The sequence below is a fragment of the Hippopotamus amphibius genome, chromosome 5, assembly GCF_030028045.1.
Source record: "Hippopotamus amphibius kiboko isolate mHipAmp2 chromosome 5, mHipAmp2.hap2, whole genome shotgun sequence".
In the NCBI taxonomy this organism is placed as follows: Eukaryota; Metazoa; Chordata; class Mammalia; order Artiodactyla; family Hippopotamidae; genus Hippopotamus; species Hippopotamus amphibius.
In genome coordinates, this window is record NC_080190.1 from 7297975 (window position 1) to 7324429 (window position 26455).

General features: G+C 49.6%; 1 protein-coding gene across 11 annotated transcripts in view; it reads left to right on the forward strand.

Annotated features, from left to right (window-relative positions):
• The window catches only part of CTBP2 (C-terminal binding protein 2), a 160881-nt gene that overhangs the window by 43240 nt on the left and 91186 nt on the right, over positions 1 to 26455 (forward strand). For 8 of the 11 annotated variants that reach the window (XM_057734329.1, XM_057734337.1, XM_057734331.1 and 5 more), the window contains one exon: positions 5346 to 5449. The exons of 1 other annotated variant lie outside the window; for it this stretch is intronic. In XM_057734329.1, coding sequence (XP_057590312.1) covers positions 5362 to 5449 — 88 coding nt within the window. In that variant the 5' untranslated portion in view covers positions 5346 to 5361. Of the gene's footprint in view, positions 1 to 3904; positions 3924 to 5345; positions 5450 to 26455 lie in introns of those variants that run through there. 2 more of the 11 variants (XM_057734338.1, XM_057734336.1) reach the window with 1 other exon arrangement.

Consider the following 26455-nt stretch of genomic DNA (forward strand, 5'->3'; position numbering starts at 1 on the left):
TTTCTTCTAGTAGTTGAAACTCTTGGACAGGGGAGGAGAGGCAGGAATAATGAAGTGTTGATTTGACCGTAGGTGTCTTGATACCAGCGTGGCTGTGTAGGGATGTGGAAGGGATTAGTTCTCAGGGTCCTTCCCCCGCCCCCGCCTCCCCCCCCCAGGATAATTGTTTCCAAGGTAATTAATACGGTTTATTCATCACTAGGCAGTAGTGCATGGAGCTGAATCCTAGGAAGCAATGACTTGGATACACGGCTACACTAAGGGGGAAGACAGCTCAGGTCACACTGTGTTAATTCCATCTTGTCTAATGTGCAGAAGACGTTTCCCTCTTTGGAGGACGTTGTCATTTCCTTGGTTTTCCCAGTGTGACAACCAGACTGGAATTCCACATTGCTTTGTGCCTGATGGGCTGGGCCTTTCTGGGGGGGTGTGAATAATAAGAGCCCAGGCAGGTGCATAAATGCTCGTGGGGAAGGAAGGGGAGGCCCCATCCCAGGCAGCTTGGGCTCGTGCCATCACTGTGTCAGCCTGCGGTCCTGGTTAGGGGCAGGTCCCACGCGTGTGGCCCCGAGTGCTGAGCTGGGGGGGGGGGGGGGGCAGAGGTGGGGAGAGGCCACATTGCAGCAGCTTCCGGCCCCTCCCAGCCCCTGTGTTGCTCAGGGATGCCTGTCTGTGCCCCCAGCAGCCCCCAAGCGTGCGGCTCTGGTCTTCCTGCCCTGTCGGCGCACAGCCATCCAGTTTCTGTTACGGGTCGCTGCATCACTGGCTGTGTGGGAGACCTGCCAAGGGTGGTCAGGTGTGAACCAGGAGCTGCAGGGGGTGAGGGAGGGGCCCAGGCTGCTCAGGTGTCCAGTGAAATGTCCTCCAGGAGCTGCGGCCTGTGACCTCAGATTGACGCCTGGCCGGCTCTGTCTGGGCATGTCCCTTTCTGCCAGAAGGACTCCTTGCTGATAGAGGCGGGTCGGTGTTAGGGGGCGGGCAGTTTGGTTTCTCAGTGGACTTTTGGGTTCCACGTCTACTTGAGACTTTTCCCCCACCCGCCACCCTTGAACTTGAGACAGTTGTGCAGCCCCGCTGTGGATACGTGGGAAAGCCCCTGGCACCTGCTTCCCAAGCCCTCACGTCCCTATTGTGAGCCCATCACGGGGTGGGGGGGGGTCACTCCCCTTTTGCACAGATTGACACCCCAAAACTGTGTGGCTGGCGTGTGCGGCAGGAGGGGTGAATAGGTTGACACTGGGCTTGCATGGGGGCTGCATGCGGACCTCCAGGTCACCACGGCTCCCTGGAGCTGGGGTTCAGGTTCGAGTTTGGGGGTCCCCCTTGCAGCAGCCCTTGGGGCCAGCGGCTCCTTCTGCCCCGAGGCTCGGGTGGGGCCCTGCAGCTGTGGGCAGACCAGCGTTTCCAAGAGATGGTGCACCACTTCAGCGGGGCCCAGTCGTAAATTTGATAACAACAGGTGCCCTCTTGAGAGGGCCAGCCTGCGGCATCCGAGCCAAGAGAACCCTGGGAGAGAAGGCCAGGGTTCTGGGTGGTTCTTCCCCCGCTCCCTTGTTCCTTTCCTGAGCACAGCCTTACTGCAGGACTCCAGGGTGGCGGGAGTGGGGGAGGGGCATGAGCAGGCCTCGGTGACCTGGTGACCTTAGGCCAGATAGGAACCGTTTATCTCACGATCTGAGCACACATGGGTTTGGTTCTTAGCAGATGCTGGTGGTGACACAGTTGTCCTGGAGTCGCATGCCAGCTCTGCTCATGACTCGTGTTTATTGAGTACTTGCTGTACACAGGCCCAGCCAAGCTCCCCGGGCATTATCGCCTTGAAAGGACCTGATCACCTGTGAAACAGGTGTTGTCTCCTCCATCTCAGACAGTCCAGAGTCCCAGGGCGTTGGTCACCTTGACCCTTGGAGCCTGGGATTCTTCTCTGCGGTGTCCTGTTAACTCCCCCCGGCCCCTCGACTGCACTGAGTTGGTGATTACTCAGGGATGATTCTGCAGACTACTTTCTGGCTCTCTGTTTAAGTAGTAAATGTGGATGGGGCCCCGTGGATCCGAGGTGAGCACAGCGTGACGGAGGGCAGGTTCCAGATCAGGCTGGTGCTCTCCCTGCGCCTGGGCCTCCTGCTTCTGTCCACAGTGACCCCTTGAGGACCTCTCTTGTGCTAATAAGTGCCCAGGCCAGGCCTCGCTTTTGCTCACTGGCCAGCCTATCCCAGCCACAGGGCCAGCCGGGAGGAGAGGAGGCAGAGGCACTTCCCTTGGAAACAGTGGGTAAAGTGGCCCCCACCGCCTATGGCAGGACAGAGACGGGTATTTTAAAGCCTAGATGACCCAAACGTGAGTCAGGCAGAGCAAAGCATCCAGGTGGGCTCCAGGCAGGCCCCCGGTGGTAACAAGAGCTGACACATCAGAGCCTCAGAGGCATTAGAAATAATTCATGCAGAGTAAGTGCTAGTAAGTGGGCACTTTGCAATACCTGCCACAGGTGGTGGGGGTGCCCGGGAGCCCACGCTGAGCTGCCTGTGTGCCCCTCTGCTCTCTAGAGTTTGGATGGGTGGGGCCTTCACGCAGGGCACAGAGCAGAGCACAGCAGCTGTTCCGAAAGAGGGCGAAGTTCAAGTGCAGGCTGGACTGGTCCTCCTGGAATGAGCCAGGTCAGAGCCTCTCAGGCCCCCTTCCAGACCTTTTTAGAGCTCATCTCATTCAGTTTCAGAAAAGTAGACTTATGTACTATAAACTTAAAAGGTAATTTTCATATTCCCAACTCAGTGTAAGAAGAAACTAAAAATCCAGGTGGTAGGAACCCTTCTAGGTGATGCATACCAAGTTTATGCTTGCTATATGAAAGCCCCAGCCTTGGCTTGGACTCTTCCAGGCCGTGGGTGCTGCTCTTCCCTCCCTGTGTGTGTGTGTGTGTGTGTGTGTGTGTGTGTGTGTGTGTGTGCACGCACGTGTACGCACACTCACACCCTCATCGTCATCAACTGTGGGCGGAACACATTTGCCAAGTGATGTTCAATAGATTCACCCAGGTTGATCACAAGGCCAAAAATAGATGCCCTTTTCCTTGGCCAGAAGCAGCTGAGTCAACTTGGAGCTGCCTGGCATTTACTGGCTGAGGCCAACTTACTTGGTGAAACAGCCCGCTTAGGTTCCTGGGGTTGCTGGTGTAGGAGCGGTGGTGATTTTAATCGGTTAAGTCATTTCTGTGTCTTGTTGTGTTCTCCTGGAAGTTCTTAGAGGAATCCTGCCAAGAACATTTCCCCTGGCTAATCTGCAGGGCACTACTCTCCGTTGCACTGTCATCAAGTATCTACGGAAACAAGTGTTTCTGAATTTTTAGCCTTTTTCTAGCTCCATTCTTTTTAAGTACTCCTTTCCACCTTCACGTAACAATGAGCACTCGCTTTAAAGATTCTGACAGTCTTCCAAGCTTTTTAATGTTCTTAATCCACTAAATAAGCTGTCACTGTTCGCTTGGGCAGGCTGCAGGCTCTTCCGAATTTTTGGCTTGAAATTCCATGAAATGTCACCTCCTTTGTGAGGCTTTCTACACAGGCAGAGTTGTCTGTTCCCTCTGTTCCCTGTTGAATTAATTTGACTCTGGGGTATGTCAAGGACAGAAGCTGTGCCCACCACTAAGATTAGGTGGATGTTAACATGTTACCTCTGTCTTCAGACTTCAGTTGAAAAGAATGTTACAGAGATGCATGTGTGTGTGTTTGTGTGTACGTGTTTGTGTGTGTGTGTGTGTATATATGCTGTTAGTTAAAGGTTTGATTTCCTACTGTGTTCCAGACATGCAGGAATTTGGAGATGAATAACATGTGATCGAGGCGTTTAAATATTTAGAGATTCGGCGATGGGCAGAGTATGTCACAGCCTGGTAGTCAGGAGTGCACGTGTTACAGAAGATGTCTAGGGTACGGGTTTTGAAGGGTGGGTAAGAGTTTGCTAGGCCAGCTCTCACTGCCTCCAAAGGATGGTTCCTTGGCTGTAGTGGATGCTTAGTCATCATGAAACTGTGTCATTAGAGGCTTGGGACTGTTGAGAGCCCATGCCTGTCCTTCCCTTCCTAGCAGAGACTGGGGTGTCTCTGCTCTCCCTACAACACTCCCTTGAATTGGAACGTTTGGGGAGTAAGGTGGTGTGGGGGCACAGTGGGAGTGAGTTACTTCTTGACCTTGGGTGTATGGTAACCCTGACCATAGAGACCACCCTGCCATTGACTCAGTTGTAATTGACAAGTAGGAGCTGACTGGTGTCAGGACTTGAATCCGTCCTTACATTAGAGAGAACACAGGAGTGTGGTTTTCTTTTGAATGGTTTGAAAAGTAGAGTGCAGCTGGGAAACTGGTTACGGTAATTTCATACATGTTAAAAAGTATTAGTCAACCATTTGAATCCTGTTTTGTTTGTAAGGTGAGCTTGGAAATGGTCAGGGCTGGCTGCAACAGTTCATTCTCACGGGACTTGAGAAGAACTGCCTTAAAACACGGACACCCCTGGTGCACAGCAGCCCCAAGGTTGAAATTGCGCCTGTCCTTCATGGGAAGGGCACAGAAAAGACACCTGGACACACCTGCTGCCCAGGTGTTTGCCTTTTCTGTCAGCCCCAGGAGGAGTGACTTCCACACCCACCCCTCTCACTGCTCTGCAAGCACAGGAAGTGGTTCAGATAATGTGGACGGTCCCATATATTTCCTCTTCCTTCCATGTATAGTAAAATAAATGTGAGTGCTGTTTAATGCATCACCTCATTTCATATTGCATTTGCCGAGAAAGTGCAGTTTTATTGAACATTAGGATTGAATTCTTAACTGAGTAATCAATTTTAGTAGTAAGTTAAAGTGCCTTCTATTAATGACAACTGCAACCGTTAATCAGTTACAGTGGATTAACAGTTGTCAGCATTTATGCTAATAGCACTTATAAACCATGGGCTTCTGAATTGCACTTTATAATTCCACATTTCTCAAACAGTTGGGAAGACTGTTTGCTTGACGGTATTGATTGTTTTGTCCCTTTGCTTGCTGCTTGGAGATGTAAAGAAGTTAAATGACATTTTCATGGCGATGACACAATATCACCTTCTGGTTTTGCACACTTGGCTTCATGTCAAAATAGATGGAAAGAGTTCATTTGTTCTGGTGCTCTACTGTTTAATTTGATCTGGTGTGTGACTAAAGCAAGACAAATAGTATTTCTAATGAAACCATTTAATAACCTCTGGTAGCTTAGAATCGGAGGCATTGGAAAATGCAATTAAAGGATGGCTAGATGTAAACAACAACAAGAAAAAATCACTGCTTCAGCTTCACTGACCCAATTCATTTTGCTTTCAGGGTTTCATCGCCTTAAATGGTTTTGAACCAAGGAAGCTGGATTCTCTTAAAAAGACGGACAGCCCATCCTGTGAACTATAGAGTCTGTGGACAAATTTATATTGGTGAGTTATTGTAAAGCATCTCCAGGTAAAAGTTCAGGTTTTTCCGAATCCCTTTGGGAGTGTGTTTTCAATTTGTGACGACTGTGGATTGCTGGCAGCCTCTGGATATTTCATCGGGATGTCTCATAGCGGGATCATATTGATTGCCTTTCAATTAATTGCATCTGGTATTTTCATTTATCAAAAGCAAAATACATGTAATTAACTCTGAAGCAATATAGTTCAGTGTAAAGTGAATGTTGCTGCTGCCACTGCTGCTATAGAGATAAGTCAGCGGAAATTACACTAGGAAACTCGAGTCAGAATGGAGCTGTGTTAGGACTTCTCGACATATTAATTACAAAGAATAAAAATGAATTAGGGAAATAGTCCCACGCCACCCTGAGTAGCCAGAGTAAAATGGGAGGTGGACGTCTTTAGGAAGAAGGCAGCTTGCTGATGGTGGCCTATCTTTAACGAGCTAAGAATTTTAGACTTACCAGCCTCTAGGATGTCTTGAGCATGGAATGATTTCTTTTCTGGTGGAGTGGACTGGGGATGTGGGTGTGTGCTGAGGAGAGCCTTCAATCGTCTGTGCTCATTTGGAGAAAATATCAATGAGTAGAGTTCAGTCCCCCTCCCCATAGCAAGGATTTTGGGGGTCCTGAGTTAATTTCAACTTACCTTTAGCCATTTTCCAAAGAACCTACTTACTCAGTCTCAAAGTGGCAGCTTCTCAGAAACGATTGATTTTTATCCTGCTAAAAAAAAAATGCTTCTTGAGCTGACAATGTCATTTTAAAGCCAGAAAAAGAAGAGTGTGAGCAGATTTTCTCAGTGTTTTCTCTGTCAACCCCCTAGGCTTGTTCCCTGCAGTATTGAGTAGGACCCTCAGGTTTGGAGAAAGGTCAGGAGCCCACAAAGAATTTGTACCACAGCATCCCTGCCTGAGAATCCTGGGCAGGTTGCAGCACACGGGGTCTGGAATAAATAGTAGCACAGAAATAAATGTTGGCCTTAAAATGCAGCCTTAGGTCCAGCTTTGGCAGGTGACCACCTGGAGGGCCTAAGTGACCCTCAGTCTCAACCCAGCCAGTGTGTGTGGCCCTGGGAAGGGTCTCACTGTGTGTCTCCCGCCCTTTTCCCATGGAGAAGGGTCAGTTGTGGACGCTGGGGCTGCTGCCCGTGACCTGGGCCCGCGGAGCCCACTCCCCAGCAGGTTGCTCTTGGAGGCCTTATCTGTGACCTGAGCAGTTGTACTGGGATGGTCCCCATGAGCCCCCACCTTGCAGAAATCCGGAAACCTTTGCCAAGAGTGATCTGAGAAGGCTGCCCGGCCAAAGGCCACAGCAGAGCATGCGTGCACAGAGGGTTACGTGTCAGAGACAACTCTGTAATCTTTGAACAATTCTAAGACTCTTTTTACTGGTGGGGATAAGAAACTAGAAATATCAGTGAACCTTCTTTTGGGGGGGGCGGGAACAAGGGTGTATCTGTAAGTCATGATGGACACTCACAGCCATATACACTCAATTTTGTCTTTTAAGCCCAACATTTATTCCTTTTCTGGTTCTCACTCATTCTTCTAAAAGAAACCTTTTTTAAAAGACCCTGTGTGACGGAATCTGCCTGGGATTCGCAGGCAGGGATGTTGTTGTACACGTTTTTTTTGTGGACCTGGGATTGGTGGGGTTCGTTCCAGGACTGAGTACCAGGGCTGAAGATGTTTTCAGTGGGTCACAGTCATGGAAATCCGTCAGGCTTCACAGGTGTCCAGTTTTGCATCCGAGCACTGCCAGTGGCCAATCCTCGAGTCCTTCACAGAAAGTCACCCGAGGTTCACCTGAGGGAGTGTCCTGGCTGCGTAGCCAAAACTCGAGAGTGATGCTTGGTACATTTTGTAGACATCACGGGGTTGGAAAACTATTTCTCTAAAGATAAGAATTTGGAAATGCACAGTATAAGGATGAAATGGACTTTTTAAATATCAAAAAGTGGTTATGTGTAAGAGCATTTTCATTTGACTCAACCTAATAATTGAACCACTGTGGGATCCCATTTATCAGCGACCTCAGTCTCAGAGAGAGGAACATTAACATCGCATAAGTGCATCCAATATCAGGATGAAATTGCCACACAATTCCTGATAACATTTTTCCTGAGCACCTAGCATGCTCACACAACTGGCTTTTGGCCTTGAATGATGGTTCCCAGCACTTATGTTTTTGGCATAACTTGGGGTAACAGTTTTTGGTAGCCCCTGGAAGCGCTTGAGAAGCTCCGTGTGCCATTGGAGTTGGCCCTTACTGGAGCATGGCCACCACGCCTGGAGGATTCCTCGTGGTGTCTCCGACCTCACCCACATTGATGGTGACCCTGTTGGCCCGGCTGCTGCCCAGCACTAGGCCCCCTGCCAGGGGGTTAACCTTTGCCCCTGACCACCCCCTCATACACTCAGGGTGGGGTTCTCCTGTGTCCCAGAAGTGTGTGTTAGTTGTTGGCTCTTTTCTCAATTGTGCACCACTTGTTGAGTGGCTACTCACTCAGCCCCACCTGTAGTCAATACCTAGCAACACAAGAGGGGTGTCTTGAGTTGTAGCCTGAGGAAGGGACCACGTGTTGATTTCAACCTGTTGAGATCTCCTTCTAGACAAATCCTTTTTAATGCAGGCAGAAGAGAAGGAAGTAGACAAATCACAAAATTCATGAAAAGTCACCGTCTCAGAATGGCAAACCTGTGTGATGTTAGAACCGTTTATATGTCATTTTTGTCCTCCTAGTATATTTGTGTGTCCTCTTTTAAAAACATTATATTTCTCTTATTCTAGACCTGATGCTCTGGTTTGTGGCATTTTCTTTTCATAACTTCAAATCAGACACTTCAGTTCCCCCCGCCCTGGAGACTTATTTTGTCATCACTGATGAATGACTACACTCTGCTTTAAAATCTGTTGCATTTTGTTCTGCTTTTGCTATCCGTTCTGTACGTTGTTACTTGTTACAATGAAGACCCAACATGCCCTCTGGTTTGCTGACTTCTGAAACCAGAGTTAGTTCTCCAGTGGTTCAGATGGGTCATTGTTTTTCTCTTGTGCCATTTTGTTGTTACGCATTAGTGTTTGTCAGCGATACCAAGTTACCTTGTAATTTTAACTAACGTGTCAGATACCAAGTTACCTTGTAATTTTAACGAACGTGTCAGGGAAACATAAGTGCTTTTTTGTCAAATATCTACAACTAAGTGGAAATACAAATCACAGCCCTTAGCTTTTATTCTGTAAAATGATGGTGGGGTAGCGGTGGCTGTGGTTTGGCAAAGACATGACAGCGTATCCGGCTGCCTGCACCCAGCGAAGCTCGTGCGCTGCTTTATTTTGACAGATGGCGATAGTGATGTGGAAGCTTGACCTGCCTCACAAAGCCCCAGGGAAAGGTGATCTGAGGTTCCCCAGGCGCTGCAGATTCAGAGGGGAGGGCCTTGCAAGGTCTGCCGTGGGGACCAGGCTGTTCTGATCTGAGTGGGGGGCGTTAGGGGGCCGGCGGGGTTGGGCAAAGTCATCGTGTTCTAGTCATGAGGGCCTCTGCCCTGTTTCTGCCCACACAGCTTTCTTACCCACCAAAACAGAAGGGAAAATACTGCCTTATTCTAGAAATAAATGCCTGCACATTGCAGCGACTCTGAGTGTTGCTGCTTGAGCCCTGGAGGTACCTGGCTGTGGCCATGCTGGTCCTCCTGTTGTGGCCTCCAGGGTCCCCTCGAGCTCTCGGCCTGCCCTGGTCGTCACTCGTCCAGTGTTTCCATGCAGCCTGCACTAGGGACGTGTGATCCTGCTCCAGTTTTTAGACTAGACACACGACTGCCAGCGTCAGAAACCATAAACCAGAGTGAGATACGCTGGGCCTTTCATCTCCGGGGGACTCTCGAGATGAGAAAGAGCCAGGAGGCCGCGATGGGGGCGGCAGGGCAGATGCTAGTGGAGCTTCCGCCAGCTCTCTGTGGAGAGGGGAGGAGCCCCGGGTTCTTGGTTCTCGTTTGTGTTTTATTCCTGAGCTGCAGATCCAAGCCCCTGTAGGAGCCCTTCTCTGGGAGGTGTTGAGTCAGCCCTTGTCCTTTCGTCCTGAGAATTTCCAGATCCCAACACGGCTCCTGGGGAGGACCAGAGAGATCGTCCGCCCCGTCCCCTTGTTCTGTCTTCAGAGCCCGTCCTTGTCCTGGTCACGCGGGGGTCGAGTCCCTAGGCCCCCACATTCTGGTGGGTTGTTACCAGCTCTGTTGGCGCTGTTTCCCACCTCCCACCCCTCAGGACTGACTGCTGGTTCTAATCAAAGTCTCTTCACCATCCAGGGAGGCATGGAACCCTGTCATCCGTGGGTCTGGAATAAGCCAGCCTGTACATCCTGGGGTTCCTGGCCAAGGAGGGGCTCTGCCAAGCTGCGCTCCTTCTGGAGGGCTCTCTGTCTGGGAGGATGGTTCCTTGCGGCCACGGGAGAACGCTGGGGCCTCGGCCCCCTCTCCTGGTGGGGCATGAGTTGGGTCATTACCGAGCACGCCACCCAGCATTACACGGGGATAGGCTAGGTATGTGACCCTTTCTTCCCAAGGTCCTTATGACCTTGGCTAAGACCCTCGTTTTATTAGTGAAGAACGTGATGCTGAGATGTTATGCCAGCATGTGGGGCCCACAAGTAGACCTGCGGCTCGGACACGGATGGCGTGACCCCAGGCGCAGGGTTGCCTTGGTCCCTGCTGAGGCACCGCAGCCCTGTGACGTGCTTTCCCAGTATGCAGGATCCCTCTGTGGTGAAGACTTTGTCATGATGACTCCTGGGGTCCACGGCTCTCTGGGAAGTTCATGTTCTTGTGTGTGTGATGGAGTCAGTCCCTGCCCCAAGCACTTGGTCCATGGGAAGCTGGGGCTGACCGTGGGCTCCTGCTTGTCCCCAGGGGTGTGACTCTGTGCAGGGAAAGCCCCTCTAAGGCCATCCCTGATGGGGACCTGAACAAGCCCTGCACACGGGCATCCCTGCCCCTGGCCTCCCCAGCAACCCCAGGTTATGGGACAACCAGAGGCCAGTGTCACTGGTCTGATCCTTATTTTTTTCCTGGGACTTGGAGCATGTGTGTGTGTGGGAGGGAGTAAGAATGGGAGGAGTAGATGGAGGTGAGAGCCTGCTCGGGGTAGAGGCCAGGCCTGTTTGAAGGAAATGATATTTTATGTTTACTGTAAGTTTCAGATTGAGGATGTACATGTCACTGTGTGAGTGGGTGGGGGAAATGAGCTTTCTTGTACAAAAATGTTTGGGTGTGATTAATGGGAGAGGAAGAGGTTATTCCTTTGTATAAATATTTTTGTTTAGCATTTGTGTTACCAATGCTGCTGTAACTACTTTTTCTAGAATGCATTAGACCAGTAATATCTTTTAAAAATAAAGACTTAATTTTAGGCCATTTCGGTGGTCATTCCATCCAGGTTTTTGTGGAGGAAGATAGCACCTCCCCAGGTAGTGTAAAGCTGGCATTGCTTTCAACGTAGCCTCCGATTCTCAGCTACAAATGCTAAGGAAATAGTCCACAGCTCAGGAAACAGCCCACGTGACGCTGAAAGAGCCAGGGTACTTCCAGAGTCCTTCATCATTTAATTTCTGAATCCTGATTTAGTGCATTTTTCCAAAGTTAGGCTTTAGGAAAATGGCTCAGAATTCAGTCATCCCCGGTGGAGGTGGTGTCCCCAGGCTCATTGCCTGTGGCTTCCCCCTTCCCCGGTGTCCACCGAACGCACAACTCAACACATTTGCTTTATTGATTGATTCCTTTATTTTTGGCAAACTTGGCAACTCCCACCTGGCCCCGTGCTGTTAAAAATAAAGTCTTCCTGGTTAACTGAATACATTTGCAATTCATTCTTTCCACACAGCAATTAAGATACTTCCCTTAGACTCGTACCCGTTCAAGATAAATAGGAGGTTTAAAAGAAAATGCTTCCTAAGCCATTGGTTTGTGTATGCGGGCAGGTGGGTAATACACGAGAATGTCTGCTGTGAGTGGACCCCTGCGCAAGGAGGTAAAATGGGACATTTTTCTGTACTTCTCTTCAGCAGCAGCCCGAGCAGTGGCATTTATACATATTTCATAATGCGGTTTCTTTAGACAGCGAGCAAACAAATCAATTTCTCAGCAGTATACTGTTTAAAGGAAACAGCAGCAACCTGTGGGGTAAGTTACAGAAGCTGTTAAAATTAATTATATTCGGCAAAAAGATAGAACGTTAGGGGAAAAAATGCGAATGTGCGGGGGTGAAAGACAGAAGCCATGGAGGAGTAGCAGTTCCCGAGCATCTGATCCCAGTGTTTAGTTTCCATTTCTTCATACGTGTCTAGGGAACAACCCCAGTGGCTCCCACCCGGGACCCCTGTTCTGTCTTTTCTCGAGGCTGATGGATCACATGTCCTTGTGAGCTTCCCGTCGGATCCGCTTAGGGCAGTCTTGATTTATCGGACAGTAATGTGCTGTCTTTTAATACAGGAGATCTGCAGAAAATGAGTCTTCGTGGCAAAGATATCTGGTTCCTATGTCTTGTAACTCAGCACCTGGTCTGTGGTCGCCTCCCCTCTTCCGGTTCAGCTATACATTGTTTAACTCAAAGGAAACCTTTGTTGGCCGGGGCAGGGTATAACCTGCAACTCCTTGAAAAATTCAGCTGAAGCAGCGCAGGGCAGCGATCCGTTTCGTTGGGTCCAGGGAGGCTGTTTGCTGGGTGGTGCTTTCGTTCTGGGTACCGGAGCCTCAGAACAGGCCTTGCCCCCAGGAGTTTCGGGGTGATGCAGGTTTACCAGATGCTCCTCGGTTCATCTGGTCACAGCCGCCTGCGTCCCACCCCTTCTGCAGACTGACGACAGGTGTCCACAACTCAGGAACAGAAATGCAGGAAGAAGCACTGTGGGAGGGTGGGTGCTGTGTCCTGTGAGATAGTGACTCAAGTTGCCCTTGGCCTCATCTGCATCCTCTCAATCAATATTGATAACCTATTGGGCTTGTCTTTGCTGGGTGCCCACCACCGCCCTGACACACTCAGGGAGCATCCTCACTCGTGCTCCCTGAGTGCAGGAGGGTTGCCAGTCATTGTAACACAGAATGAATGAACCCCAGGCTGCAGAGGGACCAGGGAGGTGTGGGATGGCTGGACCTGTGCAGGAACTTTCCCGGCATCTGTCTGGAGGGAAGAGTTGATTCTTTGTCAGCTGGGAGTATTTTCTGCTGACAGAAGGCAAACCAGCATGGTACACTACCTGTTCAGTGGAGGTGTATGTGCTCTGAAATAATAAATCCATGTTCCTGAGCTTTCCGCAGCGGGAGAGCACGCCCCTGCCTCCCCTCCTTGCAGGTGGGACACAGTGGGGCGGGGAGTTTGAATTCTGTGTGGCTTGGGGACCCAGCTGGACCCTTCTGTCGTCTGGGGCGCTGTGCCTGTGGCAGCTTCGTGGGCGAGGGGCTTGTGATTCAGCTGCCTGGATTGCATCTGAGCTGGGATTATGAGGACCTGAAGCTCCAGGTCCCTTGGGACTGAAGAACAGATGGCATGTGTATCGGATTCCTTCGTGGACCCAGCATGGTGGCTGCCTGCTTTGCCTGCCTTTGGAGGTTTGGAGGCCTGTATATTGTGTATGCGTATCTGACCACCTCGGTCCCATGTTTGTTAAAAACCCGAACTCCGAGAGTACGGTACTCCTGGCTTTTCATAATTCAGTCTAACTCACTGCCACTTCCTAATTACAGCAGAAGATGACCTCTAAACCACGACATAGGGTTGCAACTTCCTCTAGGAAAGAGGATTCTTATTGATTTGTACTCTGATCTCCCATGGGCTTCAGTGGCAGCACCGCAGAGGCCTGTTTAAGGCTGGAAAGCCTTCTGCTTGCGTGTTTAAACAGAGCAGAGTGATGCAGCCTTGGACATGGCTGGGAAGCCGCCCAGCTCTTTAGTCTGGGATTGCATCGTAACAGGCATCCCTCCAGAACCCCATGGCTTTGGCACCTCCTCCTTGTGTTTGCATGGGGAAGGGAAAGGGTCCAGTTGCCGATGCAAAGACTTGGCCATGGCCTTGGTGATGGGTGGAGGGAAGGGTCCTGAAGGCAGCACCAGGAAATGCTTGCGGGGCGACGTGGGCCACCTGTGATGGCATCAACCTCGGGCAGACTAAACCGCTCTGTGCTTAGTGGCTCAGGCCTCCCCCTCTGTCAGATGGGGGTGAACAGTACTGCTAAACCGCAGAGTTGCGGGGGTTCAATGAAATCATCACTGAGGAGGGCTTGACAAGTACCTGGTACATTGTAAGGGCTTGATAGGAGTGACCACCAGCGTCGTCGTCATCAGCAGCATCAGAAAGTGAGGGAGTGACTCACACAGCTTGGAGGGGAGCCCTGGTGACCTGCCCACACCTGCAGGAGCACAGAGCACAGAGCATGTCTCTCCAAGGAGGCACCTGTAGTCTGGGTGGGACGCACACTGAGATAGAATGTGACTGGAACTCTAGACTTCCTTGTTCATGGTAATTTTGTAGTGTTTTCCTCCTGGAATGTTGGAAATGGAACATCCCCTTTCCCATCAGCCTGGTAATGATGCTTTTTCATCAGGGGTGAAGGTTTAGGGTTCCTTGAGGCCTTTCCCACAGGTTGCACACTGAGTTTGAGCTCTTAATTTCATGAGAGTGACCTAATCCGAGCCACAGCAGAGCCGAGGTGCTGGCGGCAGGGTACTGTGCCCAGGTGTGACCGGCTACCTGGATACCTGTCTAATGATGTGTGTCCTTCTCTGGGAGCGGGTCCCCACCCTCCTGTCAATGGCTCAGTTCTCTGCAATTTGCCTGAACCTTGAGTGTGACCAGCAGGGCTGAGGCCGACTCAGTCCCTGTCTCTTGCTGGCGGTGACCGGGTCAGCCGTGGAGAGGGGTGCGCACCCGGGTTTTATCCTGAGAGCGGCGCTGGGAGAGGCCGGTTAGCATGGCCACTTCACATGAAAGGCTGTTAGATTCAGGTCACCGGGTTTGGACTCCTGCATTTTATGGCAAAGTCTAAAAATGCAGATTTGTAACAACCAATGTTAATGAATTCAGACTGTTTGAATTTCACACCGAATAATGGCTGGAATTATCAGAGCCAGGGGCTTATGAGATCCTTGAATCTGTGTAATCTTTTCTCAAAATTCAGTTGATAGCATGATGTAATATCACATTACTTTTATTAACAGTCCTGGCCATAAAAGAAACACACCTATTAGGATAGGAGAATTTAGTAAAAAAGAGTAGTACTAACAAGACAATTTGGAATATGTAATCTATTCAGTAAATTTCAAGATGCCACATCTCATTCAAAATGCAATGTTGTGCCCGTAGATGTTGAACGTAATACCTCCGTACCCTAGGGCTTCTTCTTCTTCTTCTTTTTTTTTTTTAACATTAAAAATATTCTATTTAAATGCAGATTTTGATTTGCAATCTAGGAAGAGAAGTATAGGAAGAAGGACAGCTCTGCATCAATTAAATCAATTTTGGTTTCATGTAATTCTTGCTCTTATTCTGCCTTTCTTGCCCCCACCTTCTCCTCCCCCAGAGGGTAATTTCTAAACATATAAGTTAGGGAAATGCATAAAGTTTCAGAGGATAATAATGTTATATCTTTGCCTGTCTTAGAATTTTCCTCCACACACATCCCACCACCCCAAGTTGAAGAAACACAAAAGGCCCCCAGATTTCATCACAGGGCAGAAGCTTAAGAATTTCTCTCTTTGCTTAATTATTTTTGGCCATACCACTCAGCATGCAAAATCTTAGTTCCCCGACCAGGGATCAAACTTGCACCATGTGCAGTGGAAGTGTGGCGTCCTAACCACTGGATCATCGGGGAATTCCTGAGAATTTCTCTCTTTAAACTGAGCTAATTCACAGGAAATGAACACATATCCAAGAACTCCATTAAAATGTGTACACACATTTGTCATAGTTAAACTATTTTCTTTTTAGAATTTATTGCCGCTAATTCTGTGTGTGTGCATGTGTGAATTCTATCCTTCCATTGCTTTTTCCACATGCATTTCAAGTACCTTACCTGGAAAACTAATGGAACAGCCGTATTGCAGGGTGCAAATGTCAGAAAGATGTTAGGGCTTCCCTTCCGAGCGCAGAAGTGACTTGTTTGATGTTGAGCTTCACTTACCAAAGAAATGGACTTATAGCTTTTGACATTCTACTCTTAGAATTAATTAGGTGGCTAATCATTATAGATACCATTTTCTTTTGCTGTTGTCTCCATTTAATAGAGCATCTCCGGCTATACGCGCTTGTCAGTTTCAAACTCAGAGTTGTGTTTTGGCTTTTATGCTCTGTCAAGGGAAAATGAAAGTAAATTCTTTATAACATGCTAATTGATCTTATTTGGGAATTTTTAGATATAGACAACATCTGTGCTTGCCAGTAACAGTTAATAGCTTCCGATCTTCAACATAAGAAAAGGTTTTCACTGTATGTTACCTTGCTGAGACATGCTGTGACCTCCCCAGGCCTTGGCTGTGTGAAATTTGGGGAGCCTTTTCTTGGGGCCTGAGACCATGTAGAGGATGGCCAGCTGTAGTCTTGTGCCCCTATTCCCCCACTGCAGCGTAGACTGGACTGGCTGGGGTGATGGGTTCAGAGCAAGTGATCTTGGGCTTGGGCAGTCCTCAGAACCCTTCTGTCTTTCTTGGAGATGCCACCTTCTCTGGTAGCTGGGCACCTTTGTGTTTTCTTTTAGGCAGTGGTTTTGGCAACTCAAGAGCTTTTCTTTCTTGCAAAGCTGTAACCAGGAAGTGTCCTGTCTTTTCCTGCTGGGAATGAGGAGCTGCACCCTTTAAATGCTGCCTCCTGGAAAAGGAGAGTTTCCCAGCCGTTGGTGGGAGATGCTCCAGGTTGAGTGGGGGGAGGGAGGTTCCTTCAGTGTGCCTGGGTGTTGGGGCTCATGCTGCAGGCCTTCCTTGGCTGTGGAGCACAGAGTTGAAAAGCCACTTTTACTTGGAGGCCCAGAGTGGTCCAGCACTTGCCTAGAAGGAAGCCGGATGAGTGTTCCGAGCATGCCCATTGCTCTTGGGCATACAGCCTCCTTCGGTCTCCTGTATGTGGCCGGTCTTGCAAAGTTAGGGAACAGGGAATCTTATTTATTCATATTATTTCATGGGTAATGGAGGTTAATTGCCTTCTCTTGGCTCCTGGCAGTAGCAGAGGTGGGGTTTGAACCCAGGTTTGGCTTCAGCCTGCACACCCAGCCTGTTGTACGCCATCACCATCTCCCAAAACCGTTCGGAGGTTGGGTATAAAAGGCTTGATGCCAGGTGTACCTGACCAGCTGATTGCATGGCTGTCCTCTCACTGTAGACTCCCAAGTTTGTTTACAAACAAACAGCCTATAAGAGGCGGCTTCCTGACCTAAATGCTCCCAGTCAAGTGAGCTTGTTGTGTCCTGTGTGGGGGGTACAGAGCTCCATTCCCTGAGGACCCAGCTGGCTGGGGGTGGCCCCCGACCAGATCGAGCCTCTTGGACTTTGCAGTAGCCAGGCCCCCAGGCTGGACCAGTGCAGGGAGGGGAGCTCAAACCCCAGAGTGTCTTGTCTGTCCTCTTTTTGTCTCTCTGTTTAGCAGAAGCAGGCCCCACGTTGGCTCGCTGGCACTGTGAGGACGTGGCTGGGGTAGGGGCAAGTCAGGGGAGAGGAATGAACAGCAGGGTCTTCTTGCCTCCCCTCCTCGGAAGCCTGGCCCTCTCATTCCCCTGGTCCTGGACTTCCTGTGGGCCATTGACCCACAAAGAGTCTCGCCAAGTGATGTATTCAGGCCTAGCCGTGCCCTGGACTCTGCACAGTGCTGTGTATCCTTCTGTTATCACTAACTCTCAGGCGCCAGAGATGTTGTGTGTGGGTGTCATCATCACCAGAACAGGTAGGGAACGGGCTGTGCATTTTTAGGTCGTCTGCCCGTGGTCCCACAGCCAGTTCCCTGGGCTAAACACATCCCGCTTTACACCTGCCCAGCGGCTGGTGGCTGAGAAGTCGCAGTGCATGGTAGGTCCTTCATGAGTGGTGGTTAGTGACTGTTGCCACCACTGCTTTTACTGTTGGTCTCTTTTCTCTTTTGTTCAAACCGAGACCCTGTGGCAAAAGGTAGTCATTGAGACTGTCGTTAAGTTACCAGCACCCCTGACCTCGTCATCTCTGGCTGAACTTGTACACTCAGGCACACTTAGATACACACACGCACACACACGTGGGGGTGCGCACCTCTTGTAGCATGTGTGCCCTGGGGGCGCCTGCCGCTGGACCAGGTGAGGGATTTCTCGGGCCCCATCCTCCTGGGCGCTCGTCTTGGCTGTCTCTCTGGACTGGCTTGGATCAGTGCAGACTCAGCTCCCACGAGAGGTCTTAGACAAATAGTCGTGGGTCTTAACTGTTGGCTGAAATGTTTATAGAAATGGAGTTGGGGGATAATTAGACAGTGCTGCTTCCTTCTCTGTTTTCCCCAGGTTGATGAGTAGGGGCAGTTTAATTTGAGACTAGTAAATTTTATAATTGGATTTAAAAGAGGCAAACGTGTGGACCTGGCTCGCACATCACCTCTCCCACTGCGGCAACGGGAGCCTCTCTCATCGAGTGTGGATCAGATGATTTTATTATGCCAACATGAATATTGGGCGCACACACGTAATCTAGAGTCAGCAGGTTCATATACTACTATCTCATTAAATTTTCAGGCAAAAGCTGCAAAAATTAATTGGAGGCGTGTAATAGTTTAGAATGTGAGCCAGCTTATGGTAATATAAATTATATGACGAGAAGACAGTTTTATATACTGAGAGGGGGAAAACCGGTTTACTTTAATGAGAAGAGATGGAAATGTAGAGCTATTTTTTCATTACAGATGCACTCGCAAGTGTTAGGACTTAGTTGATGAATAGAGTTAATTCTCTGCTACAGTTCCAATAATTCATGTTGCACAGTTTAATGACTTCTAGATAAAAACAGGATTGAAATGTTAATTTCTCTGAAGAAATTGAGGCACCCTTGTATATCAGGCTTTCCCCCCATTAAACCGCTAGTTAATTTCGCTAAACAAGTCTCCTGGAGATATTTCATGCTACACAGACTTTTGTATTTCTTACCTGAGTTAGCTTACTTTTCTTTTTTTAAACCGTAATGTATGTGATTGACTTAAGAGAATTTGTCGGGCAGAGCTTGTCTACACAATTTGACCCAGTAGAGGATCCCCCCACATGGAGATTTGTAAACAACCACATGACTTATTTGTACCCTAGTGACTAATAACTTTTATATTCTTTGATTTTGTTTGTCTGTGGGTTTGGTTGGGTAGTCTGTTGTCCTGTTTTTGAGCTGGAAAATAAGAAATTTTAATTGTCAGTATTAGATTCCTGAGACTTGTGTCCCAGATCCTGCAGGAACTTTTCATTATCACCATATTCTTTTACATTTTTGTTTTCTTTTTCACTTTTCATAATGTTGGGCTTTTTTTCCCCTAGAGCTGTTTCAAAACTGTGTTCAATGTCTTCTCTTTCTCTTTAACCTACTCTCAGAAGAAAGATGAGCAGGAAATATTAAGTGTAGTAACAAAAAGTTAAGTAATAGTGGTGCTGTGTAATTATGGAATATTCAGATTTCTTATATATTCCCAGATTTTTTACATGTATTTTTTTGTGGTGTTTTGTTGTTGCTGTTGTTTCAGTTTGGTTTGGTTTTGGGTCTGTTTGTTTTACAGTGAGGACAAAAAACGCCATGAGTATTCCACCCCTGTTCTCCATTTTTCCAGTTGGCCTCCGGATGCGCTGTTTGAAGGGCTTCCTAGAAAGGACTCCGTTAGGGCTGAGGCAGTCAAGACTGCGAGGACCCTTGCGCGCCCCCCCCCCCCCCCCCCCCGCCCCCAGTTAGTGACCATTGGGCCCAGACTAGGCTACGTCCTGAGCGCCAGCTGACGGATGCTGGGTGTTGGTTTTTAGGTTCTTATCTGTTGAATGTGCCTTTCTAAGACCCTCTACCTCTCCCTTTGCCTTTGTCAGTTAGGGACCTTCTAACACTTAGGGATTTGGTCTTTTTTCCTGAGATCTGTCTGTAGATGTGTGTCCAACTTTTGCTCACAGGGCAGTCCGTGGCACGGCTGGGAACTGGTGAACCTGGAGCGTGTTGAGCGCGCACCGTAGGAGGCTGCTCGCATCCTCCGGTCACCAAAACCTTTGCTTTCGCAGCTTCGGCTTCAGCTGCGCTGAGCTGTGGGTCAGGCACGGGGTCAGATCCTCCCCTTTGAACACACTTTTCCAGGACGGCGTCACCTGGCCCTGCGCACCTTGGTTTCCTGGCGTGGCCGGGAGCTCACGCTCATCCTGCTCTGCTCACTGGGTACACTTGGCTGTTCCCTTCTTTCACCCCCACTTGTCTCTTTCATCAGCCGCCTTCACACCAGTGATGTCTCTTCTGTCCCACGTTGGTGGAAAATTAACTTGCATACCATTGACCTTAGCTGTTTCTAAGTATTCTCAGTCCTTCGATATCTCAGAAACTTCAGTTTAGGATTCCTTTAAGGGCGTGACCCAGCTTTGCCGCTGTTGACGTTTGGGCCCCACCGGTTCCTTGTTGGGGGGCTGTCGTGTGTGTTGTGGGACAAGCGCAGCACTCCTGGCATCCGCCCACCAGGTGCCAGTAAGCACCCGCCCTCCCCGCCCCAGCGCGACAGCCAAGATGTGTCCAGTGTGTCAGCGAGTGTGCCTTAGGTGTACGTGTCCCCACTTGGGATCCCTGGTTTCTGGGGCTGATGTCTCCTCCATGCCTGTCCTCGCCCTGCGCGTGAATCACGTGGACGTGGAGTGGAGCCTGGAGCGGCCTGGAAATGGCCTCACGGTGGGTTCTGCGCGTTCTGGGAGACGCGCGGGCTGCGCACCTGCGCTGGCTGCTGCTCGCTCCCGTGCAGCCTGTGGGTCCCGGTGATGGAGGCGGCGGCGGCGGCTTCGGCAGCTGGAGGGACCCTGCGCTGAGATGCGGCCCTGCCTCCCGCTCACCCCACAGACTCACACAGGCGTTCGTGACAGTGCGTGCGACAGACAGCTTTGTCAGCTTGTCCCGGTGACACGTCGGGATGCCCTCGCTGCTCACGTGCCACTGACCCTGGGCCGCCTGAAACTGGGACAAAGCATCCCTGAGACTGAACCGAAGGAGCCTTATCGGCACCAGGCATAACTTACCGCCTGCTTCTCCCTGTTTCTTTAACTTTTAATTGAAACCATTTAGTTACCACCCCTGCTGCTAGGAATCTGGGGACAATTAGGAAAGTCCCATCTGTCCTTTGAACCACGTTATATTGCCTTTTCCGCGCTATGTCACGAAGACGGCGGTTTGAACAGCACTGTCTGCTTCCACTGGGTGCTTGTTATCTCACTTGAATGAGTTACGGCAACTCTTTAATTCAATTATTTTCTCCAGTGCTGGCTTTGAGATGATTTAGTTGAGTCCAGTGCCTGGTTTCCCATGGAAAGCGTTGATTCCACTGAGGCTGTAGGTGGATTTTAAAATTTGCACTTAGAGAGGAGTGCCTTCCCTGCTGCCCGACCCCCCCCCTCCCCCATGCCTGGCATGAGCCCCTGTTCACCATTTCAAAACAAAGATTGGAAATGGCAGATGCCATGGGCTTTGCCAGTCTTTCCCCGAGGCGAGGAATTATCTGTCCAGTAATATTAGGTCAGTAAATTCCTACCCAGCTGTGTGTCTGAAAGAAGGGAGGGGGCGGGACAGCCTGGGTGCCGGTCAGGAAGGCCATTTTCAAATCTATAAATGGGCTAAACAGGCCACTCTCTTTGCTATTTGACTCTGAATTAAACAAAGCGTCACGAGTGGGAGGTGTAGCGTACAATCATTTTAACCAATTTGCTTTCTAATGTGGAAAATCTGCCTAAAATAGGACCTGCTGCTGTGGTTGTCCATAGACACAGGGTGGGTCAAACGCGCTCGGACCAGAGCAGCACATGGGTGACAGAGGACGCTGGGGCTTGCGTGGTTTGGGTGAGAACTCTGTTACTGAGCCTGTCTTCCTCGTGGGCCCCAAGGTCCCTATGGATGTCACCTCAAATCACAGGACACAGTGAACACTTGTTTCTCCTACATGTTAGTGTGTTCTTAACCCACGACTAGGGGCGTCAGGTGCTTGCTGAGAAGGCAGCCAGGTGATGATGGCTCTGACTTGTAGGTTTCTCCAGGAAAAGGCAGGAGCAGGGACTCCAAGGCAGGAAAGAGCTTGGCCAACTTGGGCCCAGGAGTCCCTGGGTGCCGGGTTCATGCAGTTTTGCCAAGCTCTAGGCGCCGTTCCTGCCTCCCCCTCACAGTGGTCCAAGCTGGGCCTGGGTGGGCCATGGGCCGCCCTTAAACCCCCGGAGCAGGGGCTGCAACTGTAGCTTTGCGGAAGGCAGGCTGTGTTCCTGTTGCTGCGGCCGCTGGTTTGAGGAGCATCTTAGTGAGTGCCACGTTAGTGCGTGAATGTGGGTATCTATCCAGCATCCTGGCTTCTAAACATAGACCAACCCCCGCGTCTGGTGCTTGATGGGAGGAACCGGTCTGCTCCAGTTTGTTCCAGTGTGGGCTTGTCTGGAGGCTGCCACCTGCCAGTGGTGTCACCACCGCTGCTCTCCTCTGAGGCCGCCCGGGGGCCTGACTGTCTGCTTCAGAATTAAACCCAGTGGGACAAGACTCTGTGCTCTGTGTGTGTGTGTGTGTGTGTGTGTGTGTCCAGGCAGGCGGGCGTCTGTGTCTGTGGGAGAAAGACACTGTTAGAGATTGTGAGGACGAAGTGATTAGGCAGAGCCTTCAGACGTGGAAACCAGTGTCGCCTTCCAAAATCCACATGCGTGCCCTCTGACCTACTAATCTCCCTTCCCCACCCAGTGCCAGGAAAGCTTTAATACACTGGGAAGTTCCGCAGTCGTGTTATTTGATGACAAAAAAGACAGATGCCTCAAGCACCCAACAGGGGGAAAATAGCTCGTTCTTTTCAAAATGATGCTTTCACAGTTTGAGATAACTTAAGTAGAAGGCTTGTCTTAAAGTGGGAAGATCCGATATTAGATGTACATTTATGAGTAAAGCCAGAGAAATACTCATGGGGAAAGTCTGATTGTGAATATTTTATACTGTTCATCCTCAGCTGGTGGAATTTGGATGTATTTTCCCCCCCATTCTCCCCTCACTCCAGTCAATGTTGTGTAATGAAAATAGGTTGATTTTTTTTTTTTTTTTAAATAGGGAAAAAATTGCTGGTCATCTTGATGTTTCCAGAAGGGTCGTATGCTTAATGAAGAGGGAAGAAATGCAGTACAAGATTTATAAAAGCAAAGCTAATTAACTCAAGATAATGTCAGTGTCCTACCCCCTTGCTTTTCCTGGAAATATGCAAGTGTGTATGAACACACAGGGGGTTTTCTGTTGATTTACCAAAAAGAATCCTGCCGTCCCTGTACTCCTGTTTAATACAGCAGATTGTGTGCAGACAGATCTTTATTTCCCTGTGGTTGTCTTTGGCCACAGGATTCTGTGTCCGTGGGCCTGTGTACTTGCTTTGTTTTTAGGTTTTTGGAAATCCCGCCCACTCTCCCCCCATTTTTGTCTTTCTTGGCAGAACAGTGTATGCCAGTGTCCAGCTGCCCTTTGGTCACTCTGTGACTTCGGGAAAATAGTTGGTCCTCTTTGTGCCTCAGTTTCCTCCTTAAAAACAGGGACAGTAGTGCCTAGCCCGTAGGCTCGTTAAGGACTCAGTGAGTTAACGCTTGGGTGAGCCAGCGCCTGGACACCTAGTGATGGATCACAGTACCAACCTGCTGTCCTTGCTGGTGGTGTCACTTTCCTCAGCTTCCCAGTGTTTTAACATCCAGTATTAGTCCACGTTCTCCCCATGTTTCTAATCACAGATACACACGTAAGGCTTTAAAAGCATAGAATTCAATTCATAGTACATATTCTTTGCAGTTAACGGTCCTAATACATCAGCCAAACCCTGTCCCTCTCCTCAGAGCCTTTCACAGATTCTGTTTTTAAAGAAGAGTCCCGTTCAGGCCGCACCTGTTCCTTCCCCACCCGCCCCGCCCACACAAGCAGATGTTATCTGTCTGTCTGTAGCAAGCCCAGTTTTCCTTGTGATCTTCAAGAACTGCGGCATTGGAACTGCCCCCTGGAATCAGGTGTCCCAGCAGCGGAGCAATGCAGAGGTGGACCAGCCGGAAGTGTTCCCAGGGACAACGTGAGTGCTGACTTATATGGGGGCGGGGTGGGGGCAGTCTTGTGAAAACTGAGGCCAAGGTGAGAAGCCTCCTAGGACTTGATCCCACCCATAATGGGCTCCCCTGAGCAGCTGATTGCAAGTCGTGATTTCTTTTATTGAGAAGGCATGTTTTAAGTGCCTGCTGTATGTGCGGGATGGAGCTAGGAGCGCAGGAGATGACGTGTAGACCCATTTAGGAGGCTGCCCGGCTTCAGCCTGGTTCAAACCGCTTGTTTCCTTCCATTCTCCTCTTCCCTGAAGGTTTCACAGTTTCTCTCTATTCCCTTGGGCATGGCGGGCCTGCTGGGGGCTGTGCCTGGTCCAACACTTTGTGTAGATTCAGGAACGGGAAGCAATGTAACGGTGACCAGGACAGTTCTCACGAGGCCCGTGTGGTGGGTGACGTGGGACTCTAGGTTGACAAAATTGTCATTTAATAACCCTAGGTTGACTCTTCCCCCCTGGGGTCAGGCTCTCCCTGGTCAGGCTGTTGCTTTTCAAGTTCACCACATTTGGTCAGATTTTGTTAAGAATAATCTCACTGATTCCATCAGGCATTCTTGTTGCCCTGATTTAAAAATATTTTTTTGCGTCAACTTTCTGATACATCAGAAACTCCAGTTGTTTAAAAACAAAATCTCATTAGTCATGTTTGCTTTTTCACACCCGTATTGAAAAGGAAAACAGTTTTTATTCTAGTCTAAAATTTGTTGTCAACAGCAAATATCTTAAAGGAGAATGTTTTGCAGGATATTATCAGGCTCAGGAATATTCTGTGTAGGGTTTGGCTTCTTTGGGGACATACATGATAAACACACTTTGTGAGAGCTGTTATTCGTGTTCTATTGCATGTTTGGGGGAAGAAATTAGAATGCGGCCTTTGGGTCTCCAATACCAGTTGTACATCTCAGGAACCAAATTGATGAATCCCGGCTAGAGTAAAAGGCACATTTGATAGGCTCCCCAGTTAAGATGGTTTCGTTTGATATTTTATCTTGTCGTGATCAGTTTGCTTGGTGGAATTCATCACTGGACTCTAGGGGTGGAGGGCAGAGCTGAGACTGATATTTCTCTCCCTTCCAATAGGGGCTCCGTCTTTGGGGCATTTCTTACAGGCAGGTTTGCACGATGGTGAGAAGTAGAATTGGGGGGGGGGGAGGGCGGGTTATCTGCTCCCTCTTTGGGTGTGTATTTTAAAGAAACTCATCATTCTTAGACCTCAGGCAGGGCTGTTGGTTTCTAACAGTTGGATACAGTAAGTAATTTCCAGGAGCGAGACCTTTTCACATGTCTTTGAGTCATACCACACTGTCCAGAAGGTCACGGGCACAGAGGAAATCCTGAGGTTACCAGGATGATTTAGGCTTTTCCACTGTGTTGATTGGTTGGGTTATTTGGCCGTGATGCAGTGACAGGCACTATCAGAGTAGAACCTTAAAGGGCGTAGGAGGTACCAGAGGGGCAGCACTGATGCTTGCAGTCAGGTGTGGCGGGGGAAAGAGAGACTGCATGTTTGTAATTCTGCCTTTTGGGCGGTGGCTTGTGACCGGCAGTTGTAGCCCCTCCCTCATCCCTGCTCCTTCCCTGTAGCAGGGACTTGTGCCTCTCACCAACTTCCTGCTCAGTGTGTCTTGGCTTTTTCTGGTTACTCCTTGACCTGCTGTCCCATTCTGTGAGCTGCCTGACAGATATTATGCTGCATGTTTGACACACAGGAAGGAGGTGCCAGGGATGTCTGTCTGGACAGAAATGCATGTGACCTTTAGTCCCAGCGGGCAGAAGAGGGCAGAAGGGGAACATGGGGGTGTGTTCTCAGTGGGCCCTGCAGTCTGGGGTGCTGGGGTCAGATTCCAGCCGCACCTCCATCCTTGCAGAGCTCACAGAAGCAAGTTGAGATGCAGGGATGGCGTTGCGGAGCAGAGAGAAGTGTTATCTTGCGGAAAGAGGAGGCAGCTTGTCCCGGAGTGCAGAGCTGGGCAGGGAGGCGGGGAGCATAATTCTTTAAACCTAAGGAGTGTTTTTGTTTTTGTTTTTGCCATACCACGTGACATGTAGGATCTTAGTTCTCCGAGTAGGGATTGAACCTGGGCCCTCAGCAGTGAGAGCCAGGAGTCCTAACTACTGGACTGCCAGGGAATCCCCTAAACCTAAGGAATTCTTAAAATAACACGTTGTCCAACCATGAGTTGGACCCCTGTGTCTGGCGAACTGCCTGACAGGCCACCTGTCCTAGCCTGCAGGGTCACCGCGTGTCATGAGAGTCTACCTTCCAGAGATCTCCTAGATTCAGACACATTAGAGAGGCCTGTGCGCTTCTAGACATGGGATCTTGCTTGTTGGTCAAACAGAAAAATTCAAGGAGAAAATAAATGCAAAGAGGGATGCAAGGTGTGGGGTGACAGGTCAGTAGCGTTTACAGAGCTGGGAGGCTGGGGGTCCTTTAGCAGACAGACCTCACCCTGTAGGGCCTGCAGGATATTCCCTGGCATGATTGAATGCATGGTGCATCCCCAGGGCTTGGTTTCTTTTGACCTGTGTAGGACAGCCCCGCTGACCTTCACAGATGCTTCTGTCCATAGCAAGAAAGGCCCAGGCCCCCTCTTTTCAGGATTGAGGTGGGGAGTGGCCAGCCTGTGCTCTCTGCAGACTCAGTGGCGTATCCATCCAAAAATCGTGCGTGTCAGTTCACACTTGAAACATTGTGTGTATA